Source organism: Plecotus auritus (assembly GCF_963455305.1).
Source record: "Plecotus auritus genome assembly, chromosome: 5".
Taxonomy (NCBI): Eukaryota; Metazoa; Chordata; class Mammalia; order Chiroptera; family Vespertilionidae; genus Plecotus; species Plecotus auritus.
In genome coordinates, this window is record NC_137776.1 from 154,799,814 (window position 1) to 154,813,534 (window position 13,721).

The 13,721-nt window shown below is 43.9% G+C and overlaps 2 protein-coding genes across 2 annotated transcripts in view; one reads left to right on the forward strand and one right to left on the reverse strand.

Annotated features, from left to right (window-relative positions):
- Nucleotides 1-1,982: 1,982 nt before the first annotated feature.
- LOC308248726 (eukaryotic translation initiation factor 1-like) lies at nt 1,983-2,318 on the reverse strand (the record flags this gene model as incomplete). Its single annotated transcript, XM_080669000.1, has 1 exon — nt 1,983-2,318. One exon carries the CDS (start codon nt 2,316-2,318, stop codon nt 1,983-1,985), a length of 336 nt encoding a protein of 111 aa, XP_080525126.1.
- A 3,666-nt stretch (nt 2,319-5,984) lies between these two features.
- Nucleotides 5,985-13,721, forward strand: part of UBE2R2 (ubiquitin conjugating enzyme E2 R2) — an 80,728-nt gene continuing 72,991 nt past the window's right edge. The window contains exon 1 of the mRNA XM_080671234.1: nt 5,985-6,733. Within this exon, the coding sequence (XP_080527360.1) occupies nt 6,557-6,733 (177 nt within the window). The 5' untranslated portion in view covers nt 5,985-6,556. The remainder of the gene's footprint in view (nt 6,734-13,721) is intronic.

Here is a 13,721-nt window from a genome sequence, read left to right on the forward strand (position 1 = left end):
TGAGGCAGACCATTCAGAGACCCAATTTTCCACTTCTTTGTACGTTTTGAAGTGCTGCTCAGAAAGTGTGTGTGCCGTTGATCGGAATGTAATCTGAAGGAGCAAGGTCTGGTGAATACGGCAGGTGGGTTAATATGTCTCAGGCAAGATCTTTTAACGTGTCTTTAACTGGTTTTGAAGTGTGTGATGGTGCGTCATCATGAAGCAAAATTACTTTGCCATGTCTTCTGGCCCATTCTGGTGGTTTTACAATCAAAGTATGGTTCAAATTGATTATTTGTTGTTGGTAGCAATTAGAATTAACGGTTTCACCTGGTTTTAGAAGCTCATAATACACCACAACTTCCTGATCCCACCAAATGCAGAGCATTGTCTTCTTTCTGAAGAGATTTTGCCTTGCAGTCGATGTTGATGGTTGACCTGGATCAACCCATGATTTTGTGCATTTGGGATTCTCAAAATAAATCCACTTTTCATCGCCAGTCACAATTCGATGCAAAAAAAGACTTTCTTTCGTGCTGTTGAAGCAACATTTTACTGATGACTTTGCTGTTTTCCATTTGTCTTTCATTCAGTTGATGTGGCACCCATTTTCCTTCCTTTAAAATCTTTCCCATTGCTTGTAAACGATCAGAAATTGTTTGCTGAGCAACGTTTAATCTTTCTGCAAGTTGTTTTTGAGTTTGACATGCATCTTCATCCAATAATGCTTGTAATTGTTGGTCTTCAAACTTTTCTCAGTTGACCTGGATGTTCTTTGTCTTTCACATAGAAATCATCACTTTTTTTTAAATAATATATTTTATTGATTTTCTACAGAGAGGAAGGGAGAGGGATAGAGAGTCAGAAACATCAATCAGCTGCCTCCTGCACACCTCCTACTGGGGATGTGCCCGCAACCAAGGTACATGCCCTTGAATGGAATCAAACTTGGGACCATTCAGTCCGCAGGCCAACATTCTATCCACTGAGCCAAACCAATTAGGGCGAAATCATCACTTTTAAAGCGTTTAAACTAGCGTTCACAAGTATCTTGAGATGGAGCATGTTCACCCAAGGTATACGATAACTTTTAGCAGCACTTTTCTTCAAAATAATGAATTAAAACTTCCTGCAAATGCTCTTTTTTTGGGCACGAAACTCGACATTTTTATGTTTAAAAATATTTATGATGTTAACACCTTCAGAAAATTTGACATGGAAGTTTTTTTTCTGAAAACAAGTTTTATTTAAATAAGGATTTAAATACATACCATTAAAACTGAAGGAGGGGGAAAAAAACCCAAAAAATAATTTTTCTTACTTCACATGGCATTGGGCAGCTGTTGCTAGTAAGTTGTAAGCTCTAGCTACATGACTGACAGACACTTCAGTTTGAAATTTGTTCCCTTGTCAAAAGTTTAACTCGCATAGAAGGTTGGCCTCAAATTATGGTGTTTGGACAACAATTAGCTAGGATATGTCTGGTCAAAAAGACCTTGGTGGCAAGCCAGAAGTCCTTACACCTCACTGGAGGGAAGGTGGCAGGCTGCTCTAAGCTACATCCACCTAGTCAGGTGTAGATCTTTGACTACGGGGGAAGGCTCCCTCTAGTGGTACACATGCCGCTGCTGCCTTACCCCTCTCCTCTCAGCTTCACCACTGAAGGCAGTTCAGGTGGTGACATTCTCTGAGGGCAGGGAACTCTGGTGAGGAGCTTTGGCCAGACATGGACTTGGCTGAAACATCACAGTATTGCTCTGTTTCGGGCTGGACACTGCCAGGCGCCCACTGCTTGACCTCTGTTTAAATGAAGAACTTCAAGACTAGACAGCATGGCTCTTTTCAGTTTATTGCATGAAGGAGTAGTCCAAGTTAAAAGCAGACCCCAAATGGTTACATTATACAAGCTGTGAGGTTTTTAAACTTGTGACAAGGGACAGAAGGGAAATTCTACTCATTGCAAAGAAATCCTCACTTAAGCCTCTGTGAGCCAAAAGCACTTAAAACCCATGAACCTTCAGCTGGCCGTCCTTAGCCAGTCCGGTCTCGACGAGGAACTGGCATATGTTCTTGCGCTGGTCACCCTGCAGCTGAATTACTTCTCCATATTCTGGATGCTCAATTACACTACCATTGCAGGTAAATTTCTTCTTAAAGGCCTTCACTAGTTTCTTTTTATCATCAGCGATCCCTTGGACAGTGGTAAGGGTCTTCCTGCCGTTTCTCTGTTGAATTCTTATATGGATATAATCCTCAGTGCCAGCGGGAAGCAGATCATCACCCTTACTTGCATCAGCAAAGGGGTCGAAAGAGTGGAGGTTCTGGATAGCGGACATACAATACGATTCCTTTTCCTCAGTGGAAACGGCCTGCGGAAGGCTGCGGCGGGAGAAGGCAGGCAGGAGGGACGGAGCGTCGGGAAGCGAGGGGGGCTAAAGGGGGAGGTTGCTGAGTCCTCGGCGGGGCTCAGTCACTGGGTGACATATGAAGTTGTGAAGCTTGTTGTCAATACAACAAAATAGCATACATATCAAATTGCATATACATCAACATATGTGTAACCCCATCTATTGAAAAAAATCCACATTATTAACCGGTACACCTAGTATATATATTTTTAAATATATATATTTTTTATTTCAGAGAGGAAGGGAGAGGGGTAGAAACATCAAGGATGAGAGAGAATTCATTGATTGGCTGCCTCCTGCACACACCCTACTGGGGGTCTAGCCTGCAACCCCAGGGCATGTGCCCTGACCGGGAATCAAACAGTGACCTCCTGCTTCATAGGTCAAGGCTTAACCACTGAACCACACCAGCTGGGGCAGCCATTCATTCTTTTGACAAATCTTTTTGAGTACCTATTATTTGCCAAACATTGTAAGAGATTGTATATGGTTATGAGCAAGACCTGTTGTCCTTATAGAATTTATATAACCTTGAGCACCTATTATGTGTCTGAGAGATCCTTTTAGACATGGAAGTTGAGGCTGGGGTTCAATTTGTGATCTGTTGTTGTAGTCAATTTTTTAAAAATTTATTTTATTGATTTTTCACAGAGAGGAAGGGAGAGAGATAGAGAGTTAGAAACATTGAGAGAGAAACATTGATCAGCTGCCTCCTGCACACCCCCTACTGGAGATGTGCCCGCAACCAAGGTTCATGCCCTTGACCGGAATCGAACCTGGGACCCTTCAGTCCGAAGGCCGACGCTCTATCCACTGAGCCAAACCGGATAGGCTGTTGTTGTAGTCAATTAATGATTGTCTTCCTACCCTTGGTTCTGAGCCCATGAGAACAATTACCTAGGGTCTGCTTTGTGTCAGATAGTGTGCTGGTTGCTGAGGATCCAGGTATGAATAACACAGTTTCAACCTACTAATAAACAATGTCTTACCAGCTAGGATTAAAGACATGAGGCAAGTTCTGTGGAATTTTAGTTCCTGACCTGAGAATGGAGAACCTTAAGTACACAACTCATTAACACACTGGGCTGTGGGCCTCTCAGACAGGTGTATGTTTATTAGTCATCCAGCTTACAGCCATGGCTACTATGATATTTAGCATGAGTTTGTGAGTTAATCTGAGTAGCTTCTGGTCTGGATGCCAGGTGTGTTTTCCAGCAAATTACTAAGGATCTACCATCTTCTGGGTCAGGGTGGGGCTATGATGAGTTTATGTGGGTGCAATGCTTTGAAGATGAACTTTCTGCCTATGTGTCTACTCATAGTCTTGTTATTAAAGGTGTCAACATCATCTCCCACGTTTCCAGGTCAGCAATCTTCTTGTCCCTGAATTGAGTGGTGGAGGAGAGGAAGCCAGAACCAGTCATGCACCATCAATTTGGGAGGAGTGGCTGCATTGACTCCAACACTTCCCCTCCTCTGAAGTGAGCTCCAATTCCAGTGGAGTTTGGCCTCCAGAGTAGAGTTAGGAGCTAGGGAATGATTCTTTCAAATACTGAGACCTCATCTCTGAGAAAAAATAAAAAAATAAAAAGGCTCCTTTACTGTGGATTGTGCACAGTGACTTTCTTCTACAGAGTACAATATCACCCTAACCGGTTTGGCTCAGGAGAACTGAGCTTCGGACTAAAGGGTCCCAGGTTCGATTCTGGTTAAGGGCATGTACCTTGGTTGTGGGCACATCCCCAGAAGGGGGTGTGCAGGAGGCAGCCGATCGATGTTTCTCTGTCATTGATGTTTCTAACTCTCTATCCCTCTCTGTAAAAAATCAATAAAATATATTAAAAAATAAAATAAAATAAAGAGTACAATATCAACACTGATAAATCATGTTGATATTGTGTCCTTGATATGAGGTGATGAAAATATCATTTTACCTCTGTGATCTCCTCTTCCCCTCCTATCCCAAAGCCACATAACCCCAGTTTAATCATGAGAAAAACATCATATATCCTAACTGAGGGACATTCTATGACATACTTGACTAGTATGCGTCAAAACTGTCAAAGTCATAAAAAAACAAGTAAAGTCTTAGAAACTGTCACAGTCAAGAGGAATCTAACAAAACATGAAAACTAAATATAGTGTGGTGTCCAGGATGAGATCTTGAAACAGAAAAAGGACATTAGATAAAAACTAAGAAGATATGATAAAAGACTTTAGTTAATAACATCAATATTGATTAATTGTAATACATGTATTCTACTAATGTAAGTTGTTAATTATAGGGGAAATTGGGTGCCCATGGAAAAATATGGGAACTCTCAATACTATGTCCTCAACTTTTCTATAATCTAAAACTGTTGTAAAAAAAGTCTATTAAATAATGGAGGGGGTTGTATCCAGAATACAGCTATGCCTTTACATAATTTTTTCTTTCTTTAAAGTTCTTGTTTATGGATCATTTACCATGCACCAGTCATTGCACTAAACTTTGTATATAAATGATCTCATTTAATCTTTACAATTCTTATGTTAGGTATAATTAAGCCTCTTTTACAGAAGCTGATGAAAAAGAAAGAGGTAATATAATGTAAATGGTGGAGCCAGTGTTGGAACCAAGGACCTTTCTGATCCCCAAATTCTAAGCGTTTGGCACTCTCACAGTATCCTGACTTTTCAGGAAATGTTATCATAGTACATGCCTTCTTAAGAGAAAAGAGTATTCTATCTAAATCATGGGGAATTACTTTCAACAATAAAGATTTTAAAAAATCACGGGGATTGAAGACTCTAGATCTCACTTCAGTCATGATTATTTAAAAAGTCTCTCAGTTCCAGGTTGGACCTTCAAGCTGAAAGGATCTGTAGAGTGTCCAAGTTCACCCACAGTACTTCATGTTACAAATGGGTAAACTGAGGAACACCCAGAGCACTTGCCCCAAATCACACAGAGAAGGAGTAGGGACCCAAGTTCAGTCCATTTCATTATTCCTCTACAGAGAAGAGCTAGGAACCCAGGTTCAATTTCATTAGTCCTCTATTGCCCACAGCTTCCTCTTTGTAGTTTAGGGAAGTAGAAGCTGGCCCATCTGCCTTCCCCACTTCTCGATAGAAACTGTCCCCACTCAACCCCACAATTGTTTGGCACACTGCCCCCCAAGTACACACGGGGTGAGGGATGAACCTGCAGAGAACCAGATCTCCTGCGAGGAAGGCTAAGGATACACACAGGGGCGGGCGCCAGTGGCTCCAGGACCGGAGGTTCCTTCCTCGGCGCGCCTTGGGAACCAGGGTGTCGAGCCGCACAACCATCATTTTGGAGCCGAGCGCATCCCCGGAGGCCACCCTCGGCCCCACAGCCGCTTGCTCTTTAAGGGCGGGAGACAGGCGCGGGCGTCACAAAGCGCCGCCACCACGCCGGGCGGCCAAGAGGAGGCGGGGAAGTGGGAGGAGGAGGAGGACGGCGACCCGGAGGGCGGAGGAGGGAGGGGCGCGCGCACGCGCGTCCGGTCGCCACTCGCCGAGAGCCTCCCCCCTCCCGGCGCGCGCCCCTCCTCCCTCTCTCCCTCCCTCCTTCTTCTCGGCTCCGTCGCTCCCGCGGCGCGAGGCGCTCTCTCTCTCCTCCTCCTCCGCCGCCCCTCCCCCCCCCCGCTGCCGCCGCCGCCGCCGCCGCCGCCGCCGCGAGACCCCCGCGCGCCGCGCTCCCCCCGCCCTTCGGCCCCGCGCGCCCTCCGGCCCGGCGGCCCCGGCGAAGAACGAGAGGGCGAGCGAGCGCGGCGCTCCCGGGCCGGCCTGGCCCCCTCTCCTCACCATCGCCGGCCCTCCGCCGCCTTTCTCCGCTTCCACCTTTTCTCCTCTCCCCCCCAAGTTGAGGCCCCCTCGGGGGGGGGAGGACCGGGACCGGGAGTGAATTCCCCTAACTCCTTCAACCTCTCCCCCCACCTGGCCCCAGTGTGAGGAGAAGGGCCCGGCCCGGCCCGCGTCGTGTGTGAGGAGCACCCGGGCCGGCCCACGGGCCGTCTTGGGCCTGGTCCGGCCCGCCGGGTGTGTGAAGACCGGGGCCCAGTGCGGCCCGACCCGAGGGCGAGCCGAGGGGAAGGGCCTGGTTCGGCTCGGCCGGTGCGTGAGGACTGGGGCCCCGGCCCGGCGCCGCCGCCGCCGCCGCGATGGCCCAGCAGCAGATGACCAGCTCGCAGAAGGCCCTGATGCTGGAGCTGAAATCCCTGCAGGAGGAACCAGTGGAGGGCTTCCGGATCACCCTGGTGGATGAGTCCGACCTCTACAACTGGGAGGTTGCCATCTTCGGACCCCCCAACACCCTCTACGAAGGAGGCTACTTCAAGGTACTCGCAACCCTTCCCAGACTAGGCTTCCCCCGCGGAGCCCTCCACTCCCGCCGCTTTCGGCTGTTTTCGGGGCCAAGAGTGAGAGTGCGGGTGAGCGGAGGGGGCTCCTCACCTCGGCAGCCCCCTCCCCCCGCCGGTGGAGGCAGGAAGGCCTTGCTCACCCAGTGCCTTTTCTTTGTCCTGGGGGTGGGGGCGGGAGGCCACACTGCACCGGGAAATGGGAGAGCCTCTCGGGCTAGGATAGTGCCGACCCGGGGAGGAGGAGGGCTGTCTTTGTTTTGGTTTGTGTCTTCAGCTGAGGGTGTAAGGGGAAAAAAGGTGGTTTGTCTTGCCCCTCTCGTCCTCCCATCAGAACCATCCTCGCGCCGGCTGGAACTGCCCCAGAGGGCAGAGTGACCTGCACTTATTGGATCGGACCTTTCTTTTTTGGGGGGTGGGAGTGGGGGAGGGGTATTAGCCTGTCATTCCAGGGGCAGCCTGGTGACCTGACATTTTGAGGTTTTGATGGGCTTCTGCGAAGTGTGGTTCCAACTTTGCATTCCAGTGGGCGGCCGTGAAGAATAGGAGCCTCGGGTGGTAAACAAGGGTCGCTGCTTTATTTTTCGGCCTTTATCCCCTTGAAGGAACTTGAATTTAGCCCCCTTTTGTCCTCATTCTCTGTTTACTTCTGTGGTGTTTCAAAATGCCCTTTGTCCTCACCCTGCCCCCAACTTTACAGGCTTTTTGTTGTTGTTGTTTTGTTCCTACATGTAGACATACTCACAGAGGGTGGAACTTAGGTAGGGAGATTGAGAGTTTCCCACTTCAGGGAGACGAAATTGAAACCTTTTGCTCAGGTGGCTAACTCTAGCAAATGGGTGGTCTCACGGATTAAAAGTGTCATCTCAGGTGAGACGGTTTCATTGAGTAGATAGTGACCCATATACACATTGTTTCCATTGTTTTCTATGACTTGAGGACATTCTTGAATCTGCTGTTTTGTTGTTGTTTTTTAATTTCATGGTAGATAACTTGGAAATACTGAGGTTGTTTTTCTATTTTGTTTAATTTCTTACTATTTTTGAAGGGACGAATCATAAATTGAAGGTTGAACATTTTAAATGGTGGGTACAGAGATCGAGGGAAATGAGTGTTTAGGAATCCGTTTAGTTTTTTTATTTCCAAAATTAAGTAAAATAGAGCAGTGAGTCAATCGTTTGTTTTGAAGGGAGGTGCTATCTTGGCAAAAGTTTTAAATGAGTATCTTAAGTCATGTAGTTAATGTGTATTTTTAGGACTACCCAATTACTTTTGTTTTTTACCCTTATAAAGTGGAAGACTCAGATTCAGGCTTGAAATTGGGTCAACTTTGTAGAAAAATGTGGATAATCGATAGGGGAATGTTTAATATTCATGCCTGTGATAGTTACCAAATACCCAATAAAAGCACATTTTTAGAATACTGTGTAAAAGCAGTACCCTTACCAACTGTTTACCTTATCTTTTGTGGTCACCACACTATACTTTTTCAGATGCAAACATTTAAAATCACTAAATATACAAGTTATTAATTGAGGAATATTCTCTTGTCAAGTATACATTTCATTTATAGATACTGGAAAAATTAGTTTCATAAAATGAAATTTATATAATTTCTAGCAGAGCATTATTTAACAAATTTTACTGGCCAAATTTAGTGGAGTAAAGTTTATTTCCAAAAAAGAATTGTTTCCCCAAAAGTATCATTGATAGTCAAGGTAAATGTGCACTAGTTAGAATAATCTCACTCCAATGGAATTTACTAAAAAAATTAAATGTTTTTAAATTGTAATATTTTTGCTTAAGTAACTGTGAAAGGAGTGTAGAGAGCTCTCTCAGTTTGGAATAGGTAGTATATAGAGGATTTCCTGTAGCATACACTGATTTAAATTAAATGGTTTTTAATTTTAGTCTTATTTAAAAAGAATGGTTTAATCTCCAGTTTTGTTGTGTTAGATTTATCTTTGTGTGTTTTTACCTTTAACTGTGACATAAAAATGTATGAAAATTCTTAAAGAGATTTTATGCTTTAGTCTTGTGTGAGAATTTTGTTCAATTTCATTTTCTTCCACTTTTTTCCTTATTGTATGGCCTTTTATCCCAAAATCCTTCACTGGAAACAGGCATATTTATGGTCACGAGCAGTTAACACTAATGATAAGTTTTAAACCATTGTTTTTTATTTCATTGCTTTAGTCTTAAAACAAGGCTTTTAGTGTGTTCCATTAACGCTGTAGTTAAAAGTTGGCACAGTCTGGCCGGTGTGGCTCAATGATTGAGAGTCGACCTATGAACCAGGTGGTCATGGTTCCATTCTTGTCAGGGCACATGTGGTGTTTCGGGCTCAATCCCCAGTGTGGGGTATACAGGAGGCAGCTGATCAGTGATTCTCATCATTGATGTTTTTATCTCTCTCTCCCTCTCCCTTTTTCTCTGAAATCAATAAAAATATATTTGAGCCCTGACTGGTTTGGCTCAGTGGATAGAGCGTCGGCCTGCGGACTGAAGGGTCCCAGGTTCGATTCCGGTCAAGGGCATGTACCTTGGTTGCGGGCACATCCCCAGTAGGAGGTGTGCAGGAGGCAGCTGATCGATGTTTCTCTCTCATCGATGTTTCTAGCTCTCTTTCACTCTCCCTTCCTCTCTGTAAAAAATCAATAAAATATATTAAAAAAATATATATATATATTTGAAAAAAAAGAAAAGGTTGGCACATAACTTTTCCTACCACTATTCTCCCATGTCAAATTATAGTCCTTCAACATTTAGTATAATTTATTTTCAAGTTAAACACTTTTCTCTATTTTGCATAATAGTTCTTGAAGACAGTGGGATTGTCAGTGATTCTTTTTAAAGTTTTTAAATTTTATTTATTTTAGAGAGAGAGAGGAAGGGGGAGAGAAAGAGAAAAAGAGAAAGAAACCAATTTGTTGTTTTACTGATTTATGATTCTTGTATGTGACCTGATGGGGGTTCAATCCTGTGACCTTGGCACAGGGGTCCTCAAACTACGGCCCGCGGGCCACATGCGGCCCGCCGAGGACATTTATCTGGCCCGCCAGATGCTGCTGCCTGTCCTGCTTAACAGCCGACTGGTCCCGGGCCCGCAGTGCGCATAGGAATGTGTTCATAGTTTTCTTTTTAAACTATAGTCCGGCCCTCCAACGGTCTGAGGGACAGTGAACTGGCCCCCTGTTTAAAAAGTTTGAGGACCCCTGCTTGGCATATTGGGACCTACCTGGCCCGGTCCCTGTCAGTCACTCTTTAAATTTTTTCATAATGTAACTCCTTTAACTTTTTCATATTAGTAGGCTTCTAATTGATCTTTTTCACCATGAAATAGTTGGCTCCAGTCTGTTTTAATTAGGGCCATGGTCGGCAAACTGCAGCTCGCGAGCCACATGCGGCTCTTTGGCCCCTTGAGTGTGGCTCTTCCACAAAATACCACGGCCTGGGCGAGTCTATTTTGAAGAAGTAGTGTTAGAAGAAGTTTAAGTTTAAAAAATTTGGCTCTCAAAAAAAATTTCAATCGTACTGTTGATATTTGGCTCTGTTGACTAATGAGTTTGCTGACCACTGAACTAGGGCATCTGTTGTGCTAGAGACTTGTGAGACCTGTATTTCACAATTTTTTGATTTATCCTGCTTTTATTTATTTATTTTTTGAAATATCTTGAATCAGTGTGATTCTTAGCTTTGGGGGGGCGTATAGGCAGAGGTAGTTTCTTGTGTCTTTTTTCAGCTTTTTTTAATTGATTTCAGAGAGGGAGAGAGAGAGAAACATCAGTGAGAGAGAATCATTGATCGGCTGCCTCCTGCAAATCCCTAACTGGGGATTGAGCCTGCAACCCGGGCATGTGCCCAGACCAGGAATGGAACCGTGACTTCCTGATTCATAGGTCAGTGCTCAACCATTGAGCCACACCTGCCCGGTGGTAATTCTCACCTGAGGATATTTTTCCATTGATTTTTAGAGAGAGTGGAAGGGAGGGGGAGAGACAGAGAAACATTGATGCGTGTGAGAGAGACATATCTGTTGGTTGCTTCCCGAATATGCCCGACCAGGGCTGGGATCCAGTCTGCAACCTAGGTACGTGCCCTTGACCGGAATCAAACCTGGGACCCTTCAGTCTGCAGGCCAGTGCTCTTATCCACTGAACCAAACCGGGCAATACTAACTTTTCAAAAAACGTCTCGTAGTGATCTTAACTTAGTGTGGCTCTTTGGTCTAGAATCTCCTTGGAGCTCCTGCATTAATTATCTAAACGGATAACAGTGAGTCTAGAGATAAGAAAGTGAGAGTGCCTCTTCATAATGTGTGTAACATAAAGGTTTAAATGAAACATAAAGTATAAAGTATATTGCCCAGCATGGCTCAGTGGTTGAGTGTCAACCAGGAAGAGGTCAGGGCACATGCCAGGGTTGCGAGCTGGATCCCATGTGGGGTGTGCAGGAGGCAGCCGATCAATAATTCTCTGTCATCATTGATGTTTCTATCTCTCTCTTCCTCTTCCTTCCGCTCTGAAATCAATATATATATATATATATATATATATATATATATATATATATATAAAATACTCATATATATATATATTTATTTCAGAGGCCTCCTGCACACCCCACACTGGGGATTGAACTCACAACCCTGGTGTGTGCCCTGACTGGAAATTGAACCATGACCTCCTGGTTCATAGGTCATGAGCCATGCCGGTTAGGCAAAAAATATATCTTTTAAAAAATAAAGTACAGCAGTGAACTTTTTGTAGTTTTGATTTCTTTCAGTAATCTGTTTGAGGGTATAAAATATAGGGGTGTTCCATTTTTACAACACTCAACAAACTGATAACTTAGAAAGTATTTGTTATATCCTGAAAGTTTTCCTTAATAGGAGCTATTTTATTTTTTTATTGATTTTAGAGAGGAAGGAAGAGGGAGAGAGAGATAGAAACATCAGTGATGAGAGAATCATTGATTGGCTGCCTCCTGCACGCCCCCTACTGGGGATGAAGCCCGCAACCCGGGCATGTGCCCTTGACCAGAATTGAACCCTGGACTTTTCAGTCTGCAGGCCGATGCTCTATCCACTGAGCAAAACTGGCTAGGGCAATAGGAGCTTCTTTATCAGATTTAACAATGATTTGTTTTAAAGAAACTCTTCAGTAATTTTTTAAAATAAAGAGTTGCATAATTTTCATTTGTTTTAGCAGAAATGAATGTTTTCTGCACTCCTCCCCCCAAAAAAGCACACCCCAAAACTCCAAAGTTAATATTTGGCCTGGTGATGTCCTTCAGATTATATAGAATACTCTTTATTTTATGACTCTAATTCTTTTTTAAAAATATATTTTTATTTATTTCAGAGAGGAAGGGAGAGGGAGAGAGATTGAAACATCAGTGATGAGAGAGAATCATTGATTGGCTGCCTCCTGCACACCCCACACTGGGGATCGAGCCCACAACCTGGGCGTGTGCCCTGACTGGGAATTGAACCCTGACCTCCTAGTTCATATGTCGATACTCAGCCACTGAGCCACACCAGCCGTGCTGACTCTGTAATTCTTAATACGTAGTTGAAACAGTTCTTTTAAGGAAGTGATTTTTAGTCTTTCTGGTATATGGATCCTTTTGTGAAATTGAAGTTTCTCTGGAAAAAACAGACACATGTAAACTAGTTTCTATGCATTTTCAGAGGCTTAACTGATAAGTTAAGAATCCCTTTTTTAGGGGATTTGATAGGTAACCAAAAACAATTGTAAAATTATAAAAGTAATGCTATTTTATTTTATTTTTTTATTTTTTTAAATATATTTTATTGATTTTTTTACAGAGAGGAAGGGAGAGGGAGAGTTAGAAACATCGATCAGCTGCCTCTTGCACACCTCCTACTGGGGATGTGCCCACAACAAAGGTACATGCCCTTGACCGGAATCGAACCTGGGACCTTTCAGTCCGCAGGCCGACGCTCTATCCACTGAGCCAAACCGGTCAGGGCAAGTAATGCTATTTTAAAAACAATTGTATGATGAGTAAGTTAAAATTTCTTTTTTAATTTTTCTTCATTCACCTTGAGAATGCGTCTTAGTTAGGACTTTTACCTTTTCTGGAAGTTGAAATGGTCTTAAGGCAACATTGTAAATTGAAACATAGTTAATGTCCAATGATTTTTTGGGGGCACTAAATGTAATTTTAGTGTTGTTCCACTCCCCCCAGGGCAAATATAGCACCTCAGTATTTTATAGACGATGCTTTTACAGTATTAAGTTGATTACAAGATGCATATTTGTCTAGTTTTTAATTTCTCTGAAATTGGGTTGTGTCTTAGAAGCCAAGAAGTCATACAGTTGCCATCAGTCTGGTGGCACTTGTGACCTAATTGTGAGAGAACACTACATTGAAATCAATTATTATTACTGATTTTAGAGAGGGAGGAATGGAGAGGGAGAGATAGACACATCGATGAGAGTGAAATATCACTGATGGGCTGCCTCCTGCATGCCCCCTACTGGGATTGAGCCTGCAACCTGGGCATGTGCCCTTGACTGGAATCGAACCTGGGACCCTTCGGTCTACAGGCCAATGCTATATCCACCAAGCCAAACCAGCTAGGGCTCATTTTTCTTATTGATTTTTAAAAATATATATTTTATTGATTTTTTTACAGAGAGAAGGGAGAGGGATAGAGAATTAGAAACATCGATGAGAGAGAAACATCAATCAGCTGCCTCCTGCACACTCCCCATGGGGGATGTGCCCACAACCAAGGTACGTGCCCTTGACCGGAATCGAACACAGGACCCTTGAGTCCGCAGGCCGACGCTCCATCCACTGAGCCAAACAGATTAGGGCTTTCTTATTGATTTTAAAGGGGGGGGGGGGGGAAGAGAGAGAGAGAGAGAGAGAGAGAGAGAGAGAGAGAGAGAACACAATTTGTTCTACTTATCCATGCATCATTCGTGGATTTCTT